Here is a 19,870-nt window from a genome sequence, read left to right as displayed (position 1 = left end):
ATAAACCCACCATAGTTATATTTATGAATTACGTCCTAGGTGGAGGGTTCTCAAATGAACGTGGACCCGCATCCGACAGTCCTAGCACTTTGAAACGTGACGTTATATAGCATCACCCACCCGGCGAAATGGCTTGAAAAGAGTGTGTACGGTTTCTCTCACCTTAACCTGTCATGTTCACAGAGAATGACATTTGCATTGATTAGTTCTCGGGGTCAAAGCTGCGTATTCGATATATCATAGAGAATTAAGGAGTATGAATCTTGTTTAGCACATGAATTAAATTGCATTATTGGACACCATCATTATAAAACAGATAAAGGTAAAGGCATTTCCGGTTTTGGGACCATACCTTTTCCTCCCTGATGCCCTTGTAGCTATGGAAACGTCCACCAGCCTGTTCACCCCTTCAGACCAGGCACTGCGTGTGATGTAGCAAGCTCGATGGTTTATGTGTGCCAGAATTACCGATAAATCAGACGTTTCAAGATGGCGTTACAACGACTGATGTCTTTTTTCATCCTTTACTCAATTCTTGGTAAGTTATTTTCATTTCCACTAAAATAAGGTGTAGTTTAACGGTACATGTTGTGCATTGCAAATGTATTAATTCGCAGACATGGCAATGCTTTGTTATGAAAATGATCGCGCTGACTAGCTAAACGGTTTTCCTACTCTCCTAGCATACTAGTAGTAGCTTGGCCGGGTGTAAACATGCTGAGGATGAGCCACACAATTAATAGATGGTAATTCATTTTCTTTATACATGCGTTATAATCAGATTGAAACGCTCACACAATCCTCAGCAGTTTTTCATTAATATTTAAATAAAAAGAGAAGAGGTTGTACACACTGCTTTTGCATCTTCTAACGTTGAGCTCTCCTCATCTGTCGCTCAAAATGTGATGATGATGTCAACCGTTATTTCCATCCAAGCTGCCAGGTAGGCCTACATTTCATTGTATGAATGATTTTATTCTGCTAAAGATTCTGCTACCGCACGGCAAGCGGTACCAATGCACCAGGTGTGAACCAACAGGACCCTGAACAGCTTCTACCCCTAAGACAGAAGAATTATAAACAAGTCTGCTAAATAGCTAACCAAATGGCTACCCGGATTACCTGCATTGACTCTCTTGCACTGACTCTATACCCACATACATACACTGACATGACCAAAAGTATGTGGACACTGCTCGTCGAACATCTCTTTCCAAAAGCATGGGCATTAATATGGAGTTGGTCCCCCCTTTGCTGCTATAACAGCCTCCACTCTTCTGGGAAGGCTTTCCACTAGAGGTTGGAACATTGCTGCTGGGACTTGCTTCCATTCAGCCACAATTTCATTAGTGAGGTCGGGTACTGATGTTGGGCAATTAGGCCTGGCTCGCAGTTGGCGTTCCAATTCATCCCAAAGGTGTTTGATGGGGTTGAGGTCAGTTCTCTGTGCAGGCCAGTCAAGTTCTTTCATACGGATCTCGAAAAAAACATTGCTGTATGAGCCTCGCTTTGTGCACAAGCACATTGTCATGCTGAAGTTGGAAGCACAGAATAATCAAGAATGTCATTGTGTGCTGTAGCGTTAAGATTTTCCTCAATTGGAACTAAGGGGCCTAGCCCAAACCATGAAAAACAACCCTAGACCATTATTCCTCCTCCACCAAACTTCACGGTTTTCACTATGCATTGGGGCAGGAAGCGTTTTCCTGGCATCCGCCAAACCCAGATTAGTCCATCGGACTGCCAGATGGTGAAGTGTGATACATCACTCCAGAGAACTCGTTTCCACTGCTCCAGAGTCCAATGGCGGCGAACTTTACACCACTCCAGTCGATGCTTGGCATTGAGCAGGGTGCCAATGTTTGTCTATGGAGATTGGATAGCTGTGTGCTTGATTATATTCACCTGTCAGTAACTGCTGTGGCTGAAATAGCCAAATCCACACATTTGAAGGGGTGTATACTTTTGTATACAGTGGGGCAAAAAAGTATTTAGTCAGCCACCAATTGTGCAAGATGGATTTTCTTTTCTCATTTTGTCTGTCATAGTTGAAGTGATGAAAATTACAGGCCTCTCTCATCTTTTTGAGTGGGAGAACTTGCACAATTGGTGGCTGACTAAATACTTTTTTGCCCCACTGTATATACTGTACATGTAACAGTATAGACTTCACGTCCGTCCCCTCGCCCCGACCTGGGTGCGAACCAGGGACGCTCTGCACACGTCAACAGTCACCCTCGAAGCATCGTTACCCATCACTCCACAAAAGCCGTGGCCCTTGCAGAGCAAGAAGAACCACTACTTCAAGATCTCAGAGCAAGTGACGTCACCGATTGAAACGCCACTAGCGCGCACCACCATACACACAGACTCAGCACTGGTACTTCCTGTAATAGCCATGTTCGTTTCTACTCCCTATATATAGCCACTCATTCTTTTTATTTTTTATTCAGTTTGTGTCGCTATTTCTATTTTTTTGTTTGTTATATTTTTTGCATCTTTTTACTCATCCGTAGGGGATCCATAAGTAAGCATTTTACTGTCTACAAAGCATGTGACAAATATAATTTGATTTGGCTGCTTTTACAGTAGCTGTGCTAGAATGTCTGGGAAATGGGTTTTAAAAATATAGATAGATAGATAGATAGATAGATAGATAGATAGATAGATAGATAGATGGATGGATGCACAGGATCAACAGTTTGGGTCTTTTGAGAGAGAGATCCCTTTCTTTATGTAGGCTACACAGTGGAAAGCTTTCGGCTATGGAATGCTTTTATTCCAGGCACACAATAGCAATCATCCATTGTCCTCTTAATTAACCACAGATTCTCTCCCACAGTCTGAAAACTGTCTGGGTCAACAAAGCCTCATGCAGGTGGGAGGATACACTGAAGCTTGGACACTGTCTGCCTATCTGTTTGTAGGCAGCAAAAAATGAGACATGTAGTTTAAGATATTTATAGACTAGTAATTCATATTATGTTCAGTCTAAGTACATTGTAAAGGAATTGAAGGTTAATGAGTGGTTTTACAGGGATAGGCTGTCCCTGCTCTGTTAACCAGAGGAAGATTTGCTGGACAAGCTCTCCTCGTATCTCTCAGGATGGCCAGTCACTTTTTGTTGCAAAAATAGCTCATGATGTACAGGGGTTTGAAAGTCAGTCGCTGTGACAGAAGCTGAGAGTCGGATTTCATCAGCGCTCACAGCTGAGCTAATATGACTGAGTGCTCCACTTTGGCAGGACACATGTTTTCTCCACTCTCAGGGCTGGCTGAAGCATTTGAGGCAGTGTTCAAACTAGAGGTCGACCGATTAATCGGAATGGCCGATTAATTAGGGCTGATCTCAAGTTTTCATAACAATCGGAAATCTGTATTTTTGGACACCGATTTTTACACCTTTATTTAATCTTTATTTAACTAGGCAAGTCAGTTAAGAACACATTATTATTTTCAATGGCGGCCTAGGAACAGTGGGTTGACTGCCTCGTTCAGGGGCAGAACGACAGATTTTCACATTGTCAGCTCGGGGGATTCAATCTTGCAACCTTACACTTAACTAGTCCATCGCAATAACGACCTGCCTCTTGTTGCACTCCACAAGGAGACTGCCTGTTACGCGAATGCAGTACGCCAAGGTAAGTTGCTAGCTAGCATTACATTTATTTGTATAAAAAACAATCAATCATAATCACTAGTTAATTACACATGATTGATGATATTACTAGATATTATTTAGCGTGTCATGCGTTGCGTATAATCTGACTGAGCATACAAGTATCTGACTGAGCATACAAGTATCTGACTGAGCATACAAGTATCTGACTGAGCAGGTGGTAGGCAGAAGCAGGTGTGTAAACATTAATTCAAACAGCACTTTCGTGCGTTTTGCCAGCAGCTCTTCCTTGTGCATCAAGCATTGAGCTGTTTATGACTTCAAGCATATCAACTCCCGAGATGAGGCTGGTGTAACCGAAGTGAAATGGCTGGCTAGTTAGCGTGCGCTAATAGCGTTTCAAATGTCACTCGCTCTGAGCCTTGGAGTAGTTGTTTCCCTTGCTCTGCATGGGTAACGCTGCTTCGAGGGTGGCTGTTGTCGTTGTGTTCCTGGTTCGAGACCAGCGAGGAGAGGGACGGAAGCTATAATGTTACACTGGCAATACTAAAGAAGTGCCTATAAGAACATCCAATAGTCAAAGGTTAATGAAATACAAATGGTATAGAGAGAAATAGTCCTATAATTCTATAATAACTACAACCTAAAACTTCTTACCTGGGAATATTGAAGACTCATGTTAAAAGGAACCACCAGCTTTCATATGTTCTCATGTTCTGAGCAAGGAACTTAAACGTTAGCTTTCTTACATGGCACATATTGCACTTTTAGTTTCTTCTCCAACACTTTGTTTTTGCATGATTTAAACCAAATTGAACATGTTTCATTATTTATTTGAGGCTAAATTGATTTTATTGATGTATTATATTAAGTTAAAATAAGTGTTCATTCAGTATTGTTGTAATTGTCATTATTACAAATAAAAGGAAAAAAATGGACAGATTAATCGGTATCGGCTTTTTTGGTCCTCCAATAATCGGTATCGGCATCGGCGGCGAAAAAAATCATAATCGGTCGACCTCTAGTTCATACCCATCCTAAAAGCTTACACGTGTTCTCACAGTCTCTGAGAGGGACGTACAATTAAACTAGCCTATCCTCCACCAAACCGCCAGGTTATTGGAGTATAGGCCCATCTTGCATATGAGGGAATTGTCTTTCATGTGCATCATGAATTGATAACCAGAGACATTTTAAATCAGCCGCAGTGCTTTTATCTGTCTGGATTATACCTTGGAAGTGCTTAATACACTCAGATGAATTGTGCTCCAATACATTCCAGTCTTGATTTCACCCCTCATTTAGGAGTCCTTAATATCGCTGACGAACACACAGAAGGAGGGACTGTTTTTATTACTCACTGTGTGTTATTATAGTAACTCTTAAGCCTTCCTAAATATATCTCCCAATTGTTTAATTTGAGAGTGTTTCGTAGTTAGGATAATTGATGAAATGACACTAATACTGAGACTTGTGCTCCACCTGTCTCCACCTAGACATGAGAAATGATTCAGGAGAAATGGTTAATTTTGAGGCTACGGCTCTTTCTCACCCTCTCTGTAGCTATAGGCCTACACTATAGGCCTACACACCTACACTTCCTGACCCTCTAATCTTTTAGGCCTATCTGTTTAACGGGCATTGGCAAAATTGGCACTGTCCTGGAATGAAAATACTGAAGATTGTCAGTCCGAATGTTTTTCTTCTCACTTATTTGTTGACTTTTACAGGCTACATTCCATCACTTGGGGTAATCCTCCGAACCACAGACAAGACTGTGTGGGCAAATGAATTCGAACGTAAGTCACTGAAACACTGACTAATTCTCTCTGAATTATTTTTCTTCCATTGCCCGTCTGTCTGCCAGTCTCTTCTGTTGTCTGCCGGTGTCTTGACATCGTAGTATCACGGTTTTCTTTCCAGCTATTGAGTTGACGTGCTTGATAGAGTCCATCTCAACAAACAACCCCAGAATCGAATGGAAGAAAATCCAAAACGGCGTTCCTAGTTATGTGTACTTTCAAAATCACATTTCGGGTAAGATTATTATTTTTTTAAGCACCTTACCAACACCATATTGGCGGCCTAAGAGCTGTGTTATTATTCTCTGTAAGGGAATGAGAGGTTGGAGTGTGTTTTTGCCTCTCTATTAGGGGACTTGGAGCACAGAGCCCAGCTGATCCAGCCAGCCAACCTACTGATCCTCAACACCAGCCGTGCAGACACTGCAGAGTACCGCTGTGAGGTCGCTGCCATTGATGACCACAAACACTTTGATGAAATTCTAATCAGTCTTGCTGTCAGGGGTGAGGTCGTATTGTCATATTCCTGTGTCACTTGACCAATGCAGAGCTCCCACCTTGTCATTGGCCTGAGATATATGTGTGTCCACTGGTCAATCTCAGTATAGGCCTCGTCAGTGTTAGGTGTGTTGTTGACCAATGTTTTAATCCTATAGTAGAGTTTGCTGTATTTTTTTAGTGTTGTCTATTTCTAAGTAAAGTGTGCTCACTCTCTCTCAAGAAAACTGTTATTTGGGTGCCGTAGTATGACCTCTGTCCTTTACCTATGTGTATGTGTGTCTTCCAGAGCAGTTGGGAAAAAGCAGAAGTCGAATTCCTGTCGGACCATTGTGTACAATTATTATTTATTTATTGTCTGTGCAGTAAAGCCTGTGGTGCCCAGGTGCAGTGTGCCTGTGGCGGTGACTGTTGGCACGTCCTCTGAGCTGCGCTGCCTGGAGAACGAGGGCTTCCCTGCCTCACAGTACCGCTGGTTCCGCAACAACGAGGAGCTTCCCCAGGACCCAAAGAGCAGCCCCAAGTTCATCAACTCCACCTATTCCATTAACGCTGACACGGGTGGTCTGGTAAGGAATAATCAATGGAGATTGAACGGAAACTAGATATATGAATATCATGTTTAATGAGACAGTAGATCCAACTGTTGGATGATGTTGGTACAAGAGAAAAGCCGTATGATGTATTGGGGTGGATTTTGGCATTTTTCCCTCCAGAAATTCCGCCGGATGAGGAAGGAGGATGCAGGGGAGTATTACTGCCAGGCAAAGAATGTAGCTGGACATGCACAGTGTCCCACACAGCTGATGGACGTCTGTGAGTAGGCCATGCTGTACTAAACACCCAATTGACATTCTTACTGCAACTATGTATTGTTTACATCCCCGTTACATCCCCGACATCCCCGTTATTTTGCAAGAGGAAGCGACACAGGTACAAAGGACAAAGAGCCGGATGCCTGGTCAGGACCCGGAGAAGGCGAGTGGGAAAGCTGCCGTTTACCGTCAATACTACTCGCCAACGTGCAATCATTGGACAATAAACTAGACGAGGTACGATCATGAATATCCTACCAACGGGACATCAAAAACTGTAATATCCTATGTTTCACGGAATCGTAGCTGAATGACGACATGGATATTCAGCTTGCGGGATATACGCTGCTCCGGCAAGATAGAACAGCACACTCCGGTAAGACGAGGGGGGTCTGTGCATGTTTGTAAACAACAGCTGGTGCACAAAATCTAAGAAAGTCTCTAGATTTTGCTCGCCTGAAGTAGATTATATTGTGATAAACTACTTGCCTAGAGAGTTTTCAGCTATACTTTTCGTGGCTGTTTTATTTACAACCACAGACAGATGCTGGCACTAAGACCACACTCAGTCAGCTGTATAAGGAAATAAGCAAACAGGAAAGCACTCACCCAAGGGCGGCGATCCTAGTGGCCGGAGACTTTAATGCAGGGAAACTGAAATCATTTCTAACAAATTTCTATCAACATGTTAAATGTGCAACCAGAGGGGACAAAAATTCTAGATCACCTGTACTCCACACACAGAGACGCATACAAAGCTCTCACTCGCCCTCCATTTGGTAAATCCGACCACAATTCTATCCTCCTGATTCCTGCTTACAAGCAAAAATTAAAGCAGGAAGCACCAGTGACTCATTCTATAAAAAAGTTGGCAGATGAAGCAGATGCTAAACTACAGGACTGTTTTGCTATCACAGACTGAAACATGTTCCAGGATTCTTCCGATGGCATTGAGGAGTACACCACATCAGTCACTGGCTTTATCAATAAGTGCATCGAGGACGTCATCCCCACAGTGACTGTATGTACATACCCCAACCAGCAGCCATGGATTACAGGCAACATTGGCACTGAGCTAAAGGGTAGAGCTGCCGCTTTCAAGGGGCGGGACTCTAGAAATCCTGTTATGCCCTGCGACGAACCATCAAACAGGCAAAGTGTATTGAATCATACTACACCAGCTCCGACGCTCGTCTTATGTGGCAGGGCTTGCAAACTCTTACAGACTACAAAGGGAAGCACAGCCGCGAGCTGCCCAGTGACACAAGCCTACCAGACGAGCTAAATCACTTCTATGCTCGCTTCGAGGCAGGCAACACTGAGGCATGCATGAGAGCATCAGCTGTTCCGGGCGACTGTGTGATCACGCTCTCCGTAGCCGAGGTGGGTAAGACCTTTAACTGGCAGGGGTTTTTACTGACATTTTCATCATGTCCCTGATTGAGTCTGTAATACCAACATGTTTCAAGCAGACCACCATAGTCCCTGTGCCCAAGAATACAAAGGCAACCTGCCTAAATGTCTACAGACCCATAGCACTCACATCCGTAGCCATGAAATGCTTTGAACGGCTGGACATTGTTCACGTCAACACCATTATCACAGAAACCCTAGACCCACTCACATTTGCATACTGCCCAAACAGATCCACAGATGATGCAATCTCCATTGCACTCCACACTGCCCTTTTCCACCTGTACGAAAGGAACACTTATGTGAGAATGCTATTCATTGACTACAGCTCAGCATTCAACACCATAGTACCCTCAAAGCTCATTACTAAGCTAAGGATCCTGGGACTGAACATCTCCCCCTGCAACTGGATCCTGGACTTCCTGATGGGTCGCCCCTAGGTGGTGAGGGTAGGTAGCAACACATCTGCCATGCTGATCCTCAACACTGGAGCTCCCCGGGGGTGCGTGCTCAGTCCCCTCCTGTACTCCTTGTTCACCCACGACTGCATGACCAGGCACGACTCCAACACCATCATTAAGTTTGCAGACGGCACAACAGTGGTAGGCCTGATCACCGACAACGACGAGACAGCCTATAGGGAGGAGGTCAGACACCTGGCCGGGTGATTGTGGACCACAGGAAAAGGAGGACCAAGCAGGAGCAGGTTTGAGAGCTTCAAGTTCCTTGGTGTCCACATCAACAACAAACTAGAATGGTCCAAACACACCAAGACAGCCGTGAAGAGGGCACAACAAAGCCTATGGGGAATAGGCTCAGGAAACTAAAAGGATTTGACATGGGTCCTGAGATCCTTTAAAGGTTCTACAGCTGCATTATCGAGAGCATCCTGACTGGTTGCATCACTGCCTGGTACGGCAATTGCTCGTCCTCTGACCGCAAGGAACTACAGAGGGTAGTGCGTACGGCCCAGTAAATCACTGGGCTAAGCTGCCTGTCATCCAGGATCTTTACACCAGGCGGTGTCAGAGGAAGGCCCTAAAAATTGCCAAAGACCCCAGCCACCCCAGTCGTAGACTGTTCTCTCTATTGCATGGCAAGAGGTACCGGAGTGCCAAGTCAAGGACAAAAAGGCTTCTCAACAGTTTTTACCCCCAATCCATAAGACTCCTGAACAGGTAATCAAATGGCCGCCCAGACTATTTGCATTGTGTGCCTCCGCCCAACCCCTCTTACGCTGCTGCTACTCTCTGTTTATCATGTATGCATAGTCACTTTAACTATACATTCATGTACATACTACCTCAATTGGCCCGACCAGCCAGTGCTTCCACACATTGGCTATCCGGGCTATCTGCATTGTGTCCCGCCACCCACCACCCTCTTTTACGCTACTGCTACTCTGTTCATCATATATGCATAGTCACTTTAACCATATGTACAGTGGGGCAAAAAAAGATTTAGTCAGGCACCAATTGTGCAAGTTCTCCCACTTAAAAAGATGAGAGAGGCCTGTAATTTTCATCATAGGTACACTTCAACTATGACAGACAAAATGAGAGAAAAAAAAAAATCACATTGTAGGATTTTTAATGAATTTATTTACAAATTATGGTGGAAAATAAGTCTTTGGTCACCTACAAACAAGCAAGATTTCTGGCTCTCACAGACCTGTAACTTCTTCTTTAAGAGTCGCCTCTGTCCTCCACTGTCAAAGGACACCAGAAACAAAATTGTAGACCTGCACCAGGCTGGGAAGACTGAATCTGCAATAGGTAAGCAGCTTGGTTTGAAGAAATCAACTGTGGCAGCAATTATTAGGAAATGGAAGACATACAAGACCACTGATAATCTCCCTCGATCTGGGGCTCCACGCAAGATCTCACCCCGTGGGGTCAAAATAATCACAAGAACGGTGATCAAAAATCCCAGAACCACACGGGGGGACCTAGTGAATGACCTGCAGAGAGTTGGAACCAAAGTAACAAAGCCTACCATCAGTAACACACTACGCCGCCAGGGACTCAAATCCTGCAGTGCAAGACGTGTCCTCCTGCTTAAGCCAGTACATGTCCAGGCCCATCTGAAGTTTGCAAGAGAGCATTTGGATGATCCAGAAGAAGATTGGGAGAATGTCATATGGTCAGATGAAACCAAAATATAACTTTTTGGTAAAAACTCAACTCGTCGTGTTTGGAGGACAAAGAATGCTGAGTTGCATCCAAATAACACCATACCTACTGTGAAGCATTTGGGTGGAAACATCATGCTTTGGGGCTGTTTTTCTGCAAAGGGACCAGGACGACTGATCCGTGTAAAGGAAAGAATGAATGGGGCCATGTATCGTGAGATTTTGAGTGAAAACCTCCTTCCATCAGCAAGGGCATTGAATATGAAACGTGGCTGGGTCTTTCAGCATGACAATGATTCCAAACACACCGTCCGGGCAACGAAGGAGTGGCTTCGTAAGAAGCATTTCAAGGTCCTGGAGTGGCCTAGCCAGTCTCCAGATCTCAACCCCATAGAAAATATTTGGAAGGAGTTGAAAGTCCGTGTTGCCCAGCAACAGCCCCAAAACATCACTGCTCTAGAGGAGATCGGCATGGAGGAATGGGCCAAAATACCAGCAACAGTGTGTGAAAACCTTGTGAAGACTTACGGAAAACCTTTGACGTCATTGCCCACAAAGGGTATATAACAAAGTATTGAGATAAACTTTTGTTATTGACCAAATACTTATTTTCCACCATAATTTGCAAATAAATTAATTAAAAATCCTACAATGTGATTTTCTTGATTTTTTTTCTCATTTTGTCTGTCATAGTTGAAGTGTACCTATGATGAAAATTACAGGCCTCTCTCATCTTTTTAAATGGGAGAACTTGCACAATTGGTGGCTGACTAAATACTTTTTTGCCCCACTGCATATACCTACCTCAATCAGCCTGACTAACCGGTGTCTGTATGTAGCCTCGCTACTTTTATAGCCTCGCTACTGTATATAGCCTGTCTTTTTACTGTTGTTTTATTTCTTTGCTTACCTATTGTTCACCTAATACCTTTTTTGCACTATTGGTTATAGTCTGTAAGTAAGCATTTCACTGTATGGTCTATGCCTGTTGTATTCGGCGCACGTGACAAATAAACTTTGATTTGATTTAAATATGTCAGTGTGTCATACTGCTGCCACACTGAACATACAATTGTGTGTTGCCTAACCTACAAGTGAGTCACATGCATCTACTCTAGTGCACATAAATCATAGCGGTTGACATAGACATGCATTCCAAGGTCATTCCTTTAAGTCAGGGTTCCCAAACTGATGGCCAGTGGGCTAAATTATTATATTTTAGACAAATATTATATCTGATTGGGCTTCTTGCAGTAAATTTGCAGTCTACAAATTATTTGTAATTATCCTCCGGCCCCACTCCATCCACTCACCCCCCAAAAATATATTGTACCGCGGCTGCTGTAAGTTGTTTAAATTTGGGTTTATGTTACCCAGATCTCATCTCAAAATGCCCTGTTTGTATTTTCAGATGATGTCGACATTGTGGGCATTTTCCTGAAGGTGTTGGCGGCATTGGCTGGATTCATTGTTGTGATGGTGGGGGTTTGTCATGTACACAAACATCACTGCTTTTCCTCCGGCAAGGATCACACAGGAACCAAGTGAGTAGGGCTATGCAGTTTCAAATAGAGGTCGACCGATTAGTCGGCATTAAGGGCCAATTTCAAGTTTTCATAACAATCGGTAATCGGCCTTTTTGTACGCCGATTGTGGACGATTACATTGCAATCCACATGGAAACTGCGTGGCAGGTTGACCACCTATTACGCAAGTGCAGAGTCAAAAGGACCTTGTAAGAAGCCAAGGTAAGTTGCGAGCTAGCATTAAACTTATCTTATAAAAAAACAATCAATCTTCACATAATCACTAGTAAACTACACATGGTTGATGATATTAGTAGGTTAACTAGCTTGTCCTGCTTTGCATATGATCAATGTGGGGCCTGTTAATTTATCATCGAATCACAGCCTACTTCAACTTCGCCAAATGGGTGATTTAACAAAAGTGCATTCGCAAAAAAAGCACAATCGTTGCACAAATGTACCTAACCATAAACATCAATGCCTTTCTTAAAATCAATACACAGAAGTATATATTTTTAAACCTGCATATTTAGTTAAAATAAATTAATGTTAGCAGGCAATATTAACCAGGTGAAATTCACTTCAACAGTTTGGACCGCCTGGCTCGTTGCGAACTGTGTGAAGATCGTAATTAATTTGCCAGATTTTTACATAATTATGACATAACATTGAAGGTTGTGCAATGTAACAGCAATGATTAGACCTAGGGATGCCATCCGTTTGATAAAATAGAGAACGGTTCCGTATTTCATTGAAAGAATAAACGTTTTGTTTTCTAAATGATAGTTTCCGGATTTGACCATATTAATGACCAAAGGCTCATATTTCTGTGTTTATTATATTATAATTAAGTCTGATTTGATAGAGCAGTCTGACTGAGCGGTGGTAGGCAGCAGGAGGCTCGTAAGCACTCATTCAAACATCACTTTACTGCGTTTGCCAGCAGCTCTTAGCAATGCTTGAAGCACAGCACTGTTTGACTTCAAGCCTATCAACTCCCGAGTTTAGGCTGGCAATACTAAAGTGCTTATAAGAACATCCAATAGTCAAAGGTATATGAAATACAAATGGCATAGAGAGAAATAGCCGATGCGTCATAATTCCTATAATAACTACAACCTAAAACTTCTGAACTGGGAATATTGAAGAACTGGGAATATTGAACCACCAGCTTTCATATGTTCTCATGTTTTGAGCAAGGAACTTAAATGTTAGCTTTTTTACATGGCACATATTGTACTTTTACTTTCTTCTCCAACACTGTTTTTGCATTATTTAAACCAAATTTAACATGTTTCATTATTTATTTGAGACTAAATAGATTTTATTTGTGTATTATATTAAGTTCAAATAAAAGTGTTCATTGTTCATTCAGTATTGTTGTATTTTTAATCTTTGTTGTAATTGTCATTATATATATTATATATATACCGATTAATCGGTACCAGCTTTTTTTGGGGGGGGTCCTCCAATAATCGGTATCGGCGTTGAAAAATCATAATCGGTCGACCTCTAGTTTCAAGTTTCAAAGTTGATTTGCCACGTGCACAGGATACAACAGGTGTCAAACATTACAGGGAAATTCTTACCTTGAGAGCTCTTTCCAACAATGAAGTGAAAATAATAATAATATAGATAATAACAGAAAATGTTATTAAAAATTGAATGTAAAAATTAACCCAAAAAGTACGATATAGGTTGAAAGGGAAAGGGGGATACCTAGTCAGTTGTGCAAAAGAATGCATTCAACTGAAGTGTGTTATCCGCATTTAACCCAAACCCTCTGAATCAGAGAGCTGCGGGGGGCTGCCTTAATCGACATCCATTGTTCTGTACAGGGCTTTTAAAGCTAAATGGACCAGTTTAATAGTGACATATTATGTGATGTGAGTTGCTTAGTACGTCTTTGTGTGGAAATTAAGGATTTATTGTGTGTTTTAGCTACAAACTTCCATCGCAGGATGATGGCGTTGACTATGCCGAAGCAGATGAGGTGAATAAAATTAACTTAATTGTGTGTTCTATATTATTATTATTGAGCTAAAGTGTAATCACAATGTATTATTAAAAATTACAAATGAAAAGAATGATCAACTGCAGGTATTTTTTTGATAATTTATATTCCCATCAGGGTCACTTCCGTCACAAATCTTCATTTATCATTTGACATCTGAGATCAAGGAGACACACTAAAAGAGGAGACCCACTGAAGTCAAAAGTGTGCCAAATCCCATAATGGGGCTTCGTGTGAGAAATGTGAGCTGTAACATTTCACATGAACCAACAAGCTTGCCAAAGTTATCATAATGAAAAAGATCAATCATTATTTCAATTTTGCTTTCTGATAGGCAACTGCAACGTCATGTCGCTATTAGTACACTGTTTACTTTTTTTTGTAGCACATATGTATTGCCCTCAGTCATTACTGTAACTACAATTACAGTACGATTTTTTTTTTTAAAGCTGTGACTTTTGAACTTCCACCAGCATGTTCATCTTAACTGGTGCTGGAACATTCCCCCATACTGTTTTTAGACAAACAAGGTTTTTTAATTCCTAAAATTTCAACAAAGTACAACAAACCTGTTTAAAAAAAAAACAGTATTTCATAACCTCTGAATGCAAGCTGGACTAGTTTATGTTAATATGAAGGTAGGTTGTGTCAATAGTTGTACACTACCGTTCAAAAGTTTGGAGCCACGTAGAAATGTCCTCGTTTTTGAAAGAAATGCATTTTTTTTGTCCATTAAAATAACATCAAATTGATCAGAAATACAGTGTAGACATTCTTCATGTTGTAAATGACTATTGTAGCTGGAAACGGCTGATTTTTAATGGAATATCTACATAGGTGTACAAAGGCCCATTATCATTAACCATCACCCCTGTGGTCCAATGGCACGTTGTGTTAGCTAATCCAAGTTTGTCATTTTAAAAGGCTAATTGATCATTAGAAAACCCTTTTGCAATTATGTTAGCACAGCTGAAAACTGTTCTGATTAAAGAAGCGATAAAACTGGCCTTCTTTAGACTAGTTGAGTATCTGGAGCATCAGCATTTGTGGGTTCGATTACAGGCTCAAAATGGCCAGAAACAAAGTACTTTCTTCTGAAAATCGTCAGTCTATTCTTGTTCTGAAAAATTAAGGCTATTCCATGCAATAAATTGCCAAGGAACTGAAGATCTCATGCAACGCTGTGTACTACTCCCTTCACAGAACAGCGCAAACTGGATCTAACCAGAATAGAAAGAGTAGTGGGAGGCCCCGGTGCACAACTGAGCAAGAGGACAAGTACATTAGAGTGTCTAGTTTGAGAAATAGATGCCTCACAAGTCCTCAACTGGCAGCTTCATTAAATAGTAACCGCAAAACACCGTACTCAACAGTGAAGAGGCGACTCTGGGATGCTGGCATTCTGGACACTCTGTCCAGTGTCTGTGTTCTTTTGACCATCTTAATCTTTTATTTTTATTGGCCAGTCTGAGATATTGCTTTTTCTTTGCAAATCAGCCTAGAAGGCCAGCATCCCGGAGACGCCTCATCACTGTTGACGTTGAGATTGGTGTTTTGTTTTGCGCATACTATTTAATGAGCTGCCAGTTGAGGACTTGTGAGGACTATATTCTGGTTAGAGCCAGTTTACGCTGTTCTGTGAAGGGAGTAGTACATAGCGTTGTATGAGATCTTCAGTTTTTTGGCAATTTCTCGCATGGAATAGCCTTCATTTTTTCAGAACAACAATCAACTGATGAGTTTCAGAAGAAGGGTCTTTCTTTCTGGCCAATTTGAGCCTGTAATTTGACCCACAAATGCTGATGCTCCAGATACTCAACTGGTCTAAAGAAGGCCAGTTTTATTGCTTCTTTAATCAGAACAACAGTTTTCAGCTGTGCTAATATAATTGCAAAAAGGTTTTGTAATGATCAATTAGCCTTTTAAAATTATAAACTTGGATTAACTAACACAATGTGTCATTGGAACACAGGAGTGATGGTTGCAGATAATGGGCCTCTGTATACCTGTATACCTCTGTATACCTGTATAAAAATCTGCCGTTTTCTGCTACAATAGTCATTTACAACATGAACAATGTCTACAGTGTATTGCTGATCAATTTGATGTTATTTAAATGGACAAATAAAAGTGCATTCTTTCAAAAACAAGGACATTTCTAAGTGACCTCAAACTTTTGAACAGTTGTATGTAGTACCAGTTTGGACACACCTACTCATTGAAGTGTTTTTCTTTATTTTTACTATTTTCTACATTGTAGAGTAATAGTGAAGTCAACAAAAAATATTAAATAACACATATGGAATCATGTAGTAACCAAAAAAGTGTTAAACAAATCTAAATATATTTTAGATTCTTCAAAGTAGCCACCCTTTGCCTTGATGACAGCTTTGCACACGCTTGGCATTCTCTCAACCAGCTTCACCTGGAATGCTTTTCCAACAGTTTTGAAGGAGTTCCCACATATACTGAGCACTTGCTGCTTTTCCACTTTGCGGTCCATCTCATCCCAAACCATCTCAATAGGGTTGAGGTCGGGTGATTTATGGAGGCCAGGTCATCTTATGCAGCACTCCATCACTTTCCTTCTTGGTAAAATAGCCCTTACACAGCCTGGAGGTATGTTGGGTCATTGTTCTGTTGAAAAACAAATGATAGTGGGACTATGCGCACACCAGATGGGAAGGTTTATCGCTGCAGAATGCTGTGGTAGCCATGCTGGTTAAGTGTGCCTTGAATTCTAAATCCCTGACAGTGTCACCAGCAAAGGACCATCACACCTCCTCCATGTTTCACGGTGGGAACCACACATGCGGAGATCATCCGTTCACCTACTCTGTGTCTCACAAAGACATGGCGGTTGGAATCTAAAATCTGGACCCATCAGACCAAAGGACAGATTTCCACCGGTCTAATGTCCATTGTTCATGTTTCTTGGCCCAAGCAAGTCTCTTCTTATTATTGGTGTCCTTTAGTAGTGGTTTCTTTGCAGCAATTCAACCATGAAGGCCTGATTCACACAGTCTCCTCTGAGGCAGTTGATCTTGAGACGTGTCTGTTACTTGAACTCTGTGAAGCATTTATTTGGGCTGCAATTTCTGAGTCTGGTAACTCTAATTAACTTATCCTCTGTAGCAGAGGCAACTCTGGGTCTTCCTTTCCTATGGCGGTCCTCATGAGAGCCAGTTTCATCATAGCACTTGATGGTTTTTGCGACTGCACTTGAAAAAACTTTCGAAGTTCTTAAAATGTTCCGTATTGACTGACCTTCATGTCTTAAAGTAATCATGGACTGCCGTTTCTCTCTCTTTGCTTATTTGAGCTGTTGTTGCCATAATATGGACTTGATATATTACCAAATAGGGCTGTCTTCTGTATACCACCCCTACCTTGTCACAACACAACTGATTGGCTCAAATACATTAAGAAGGAAAGAAATTCAACAAATTAACTTTTAACAAGGCACACCTGTTAATTGAAATGTATTCTAGGTGACTACCTTATGAAGCTGGTTGAGAGAATGCCAAGAGTTTGCAAAGCTGCCATCAAGGCAAAGGGTGGCTACTTTGAAGAATCTCAAATATAAAATATATTTAGATTTGTTGAACACCAATTGGGTTACTACATGATTATATATGTGTTATTTCTTATTTTTGATGTCTTCACTATTATTCTACAACGTAGTAAATAGCAAAAATAAAAACCCTGTAATGAGTAAGTGTCCAAACTTTCGACTGGTAATGTATATATACATACATACATACATACATACAGTTGAAGTCGGAAGTTTACATACACTTAGGTTGGAGTCATTAAAACTCGTATTTCAACCACTCCACAAATTTCTTGTTAACAAACTATAGTTTTGGCAAGTCGGTTCGGACATTTCTTTGTGCAAGTAATTTTTCCAACAATTGTTTACAGAGAGATTATTTCACTTATAATTCACTGTATCACAATTCCAATGGGTCAGAAGTTTTCATACACTAAGTTGACTGTGCCTTTGAACAGCTTGGAAAATTCCAGAAAATGTTGTCATGGCTTTAGAAGCTTCTGATAGGCTAATTGACATCTTTTGATTCAATTGGATGTGTACCCGTGGATGTATTTCAAGGCCTACCTTCAAACTCAGTGCCTCTTTGCTTGACATCATGGGAAAATCAAAAGAAATCAGCCAAGACCTCCGGAAAAAAATTGTAGACTTCCACTCGTCTTTTTCATCCATGGGAGGATGAACCATCTGTACAAACAATAGTATGCAAGTATAAACACCATGGGACCACGCAGCCGTCATACCGCTAAGGAAGGAGACGTGTTCTGTCTCCTAGAGATGAACGTACTTTGGTGTGAAAAGTGGAAATCCCAGAACAACAGCAAAGGACCTTGTGAAGATGCTGGAGGAAACAGGGTACAAAAGTATCTATATCCACAGTAAAGCGAGTCCTATATCGACATAACATGAAAGGCCGCTCAGCAAGGAAGAAGCCACTGCTCCAAAACCGCCATTAAAAAAGCCAGACTAAGTTTTGCTACTGCACATGGGGACAAAGAATGTACTTTTTGTTGAAAGGTCCTCTGGTCTGATGAAACAAAAATAGAACTGTTTGGCCATAATGACCATCGTTATGTTTGGAGGAAAAAGGGGGAGGCTTGCAAGCCGAAGAGCACCTTCCCAACCGTGAAGCACAGGGGTGGCAGCATCATGTTGTGGGGGTGCTTTGCTGCAGGAGGGACTGGTGCACTTCACAAAATAGATGGCATCATGAGGTAGGACAACATCTCAAGACATCAGTCAGGAAGTTAAAGCTTAGTCGCAAATGGGTCTTCCAAATGGACATTGACCCCAAGCATACTTCCAAAGTTGTGGAAAAATGGCTTAAGGACAACAAAGTCAAGGTATTGGAGAGGCCATCACAAAGCCCCGACCTCAATCCTACAGATAATTTGTGGGCAGAACTGAAAAAGCATGTGCGAGCAAGGAGGCCTACAAACCTGACTCAGTTACACCAGCTCTGTCAGGAGGAATGGGCCAAAATTCACCCAACATATTGTGGGAAGCTTGTGGAAGGCTATGTGATACGTTTGACCCAGGTTAAACAATTTAAAGGCAATGCTACCAAATACTAATTGAGTGTATGTAAACTTCTGACCCACTGGGAATGTGATGAAAGAAATAAAAGCTGAAATAAATAATTCGCTCTACTATTATTCTGACATTTCACATTCTTAAAATAAAGTGATGATCCTAACTGACCTAAGACAGGGAATTTTTACTAGGATTAAATGTCAGGAATTGTGAAAAACTGAGTTTAAATGTATTTGGCTAAGATGTATGTACACTTTCGACTTCAACTGTACATACATATGTACAGATAATGAGTGGGGCATGTTTAAAAAGCTGATGAAATCTTTTACATGCAGAGCCAAGGGGCACAATGAAACTGTCTGTTGTGCTTAAAAGCCAACTGACTTTATTCTCTGTGTTCAGAATAACAAAGAAACATATTACAGTTATACAGTATAATTCCATTATAATGCTGCAAGTTAAGATGTATTATTATGATTATATCAAGTGATTATGATTTTTTTCAGAGTGCCGTGTCTGTATAAGTGAACTTCTTTGCTTACTAATTACGTACTTTATGAATATTGGACATATTGTCTAGTTGTGACTCACAATTAACTGTATTTTCATTATGAACACAATATACAATATTAATGAATATACAGGAAATACAACTTTTTTAGAAACAAATGTCTACACATACATGTTTATCAGTAACAATATATTAGTATGAAACAATGTTTCAAATTGAAATTGTTAAAAATGACTTTGAAACATGGTTATTTTGTTAAACACTACTCAGGAACTGTTGTAAAATGTTCGTTGTAGTGCAAGTAATGGATACTGTTATGCTTACTTCATTTAGTCAATAAAGACACAAATAACATTAGTAAGTGTATTTATTGTATTGTTGAGACTGTTTTATTTGCAAATGACTACAGAAGAGTTTAACTTTTATTTTGAAAAATAATGCAGTCAACCAGACAA

At 41.1% G+C, this 19,870-nt stretch overlaps 1 protein-coding gene across 1 annotated transcript; it reads left to right on the top strand.

Moving 5' to 3' along the window:
* The first annotated feature begins 366 nt into the window (after positions 1–366).
* Positions 367–14,542, top strand: LOC118394951 (junctional adhesion molecule 3B-like). Its single transcript, XM_035788672.2, has 9 exons — positions 367–538; positions 5,350–5,418; positions 5,543–5,656; positions 5,773–5,925; positions 6,286–6,488; positions 6,636–6,735; positions 11,690–11,822; positions 13,746–13,797; positions 13,936–14,542. Exons 1-9 carry the CDS (start codon positions 490–492, stop codon positions 13,969–13,971), a joined length of 909 nt encoding a protein of 302 aa, XP_035644565.1. The 5' UTR covers positions 367–489; the 3' UTR covers positions 13,972–14,542.
* The last annotated feature ends 5,328 nt before the right edge of the window (positions 14,543–19,870 follow it).

Source organism: Oncorhynchus keta, chromosome 1 (genome assembly GCF_023373465.1).
Source record: "Oncorhynchus keta strain PuntledgeMale-10-30-2019 chromosome 1, Oket_V2, whole genome shotgun sequence".
NCBI lineage: Eukaryota > Metazoa > Chordata > Actinopteri > Salmoniformes > Salmonidae > Oncorhynchus > Oncorhynchus keta.
Note: the sequence above shows the minus strand (reverse complement) of the source record. Positions and strands in the feature narration are given on the sequence as shown.

What these genes read in the sequence shown, in the direction of transcription:
- LOC118394951 (XM_035788672.2), top strand. Translation starts at nt 490, where the DNA reads ATGGCGTTACAACGACTGATGTCTTTTTTCATCCTTTACTCAATTCTT. An exon ending in GTGGGCAAATGAATTCGAAC is followed by an intron (nt 5,419 to 5,542) that starts GTAAGTCACTGA and finishes TTTTCTTTCCAG; the next exon opens with CTATTGAGTTGACGTGCTTG. An exon ending in AATCAGTCTTGCTGTCAGGG is followed by an intron (nt 5,926 to 6,285) that starts GTGAGGTCGTAT and finishes TTGTCTGTGCAG; the next exon opens with TAAAGCCTGTGGTGCCCAGG.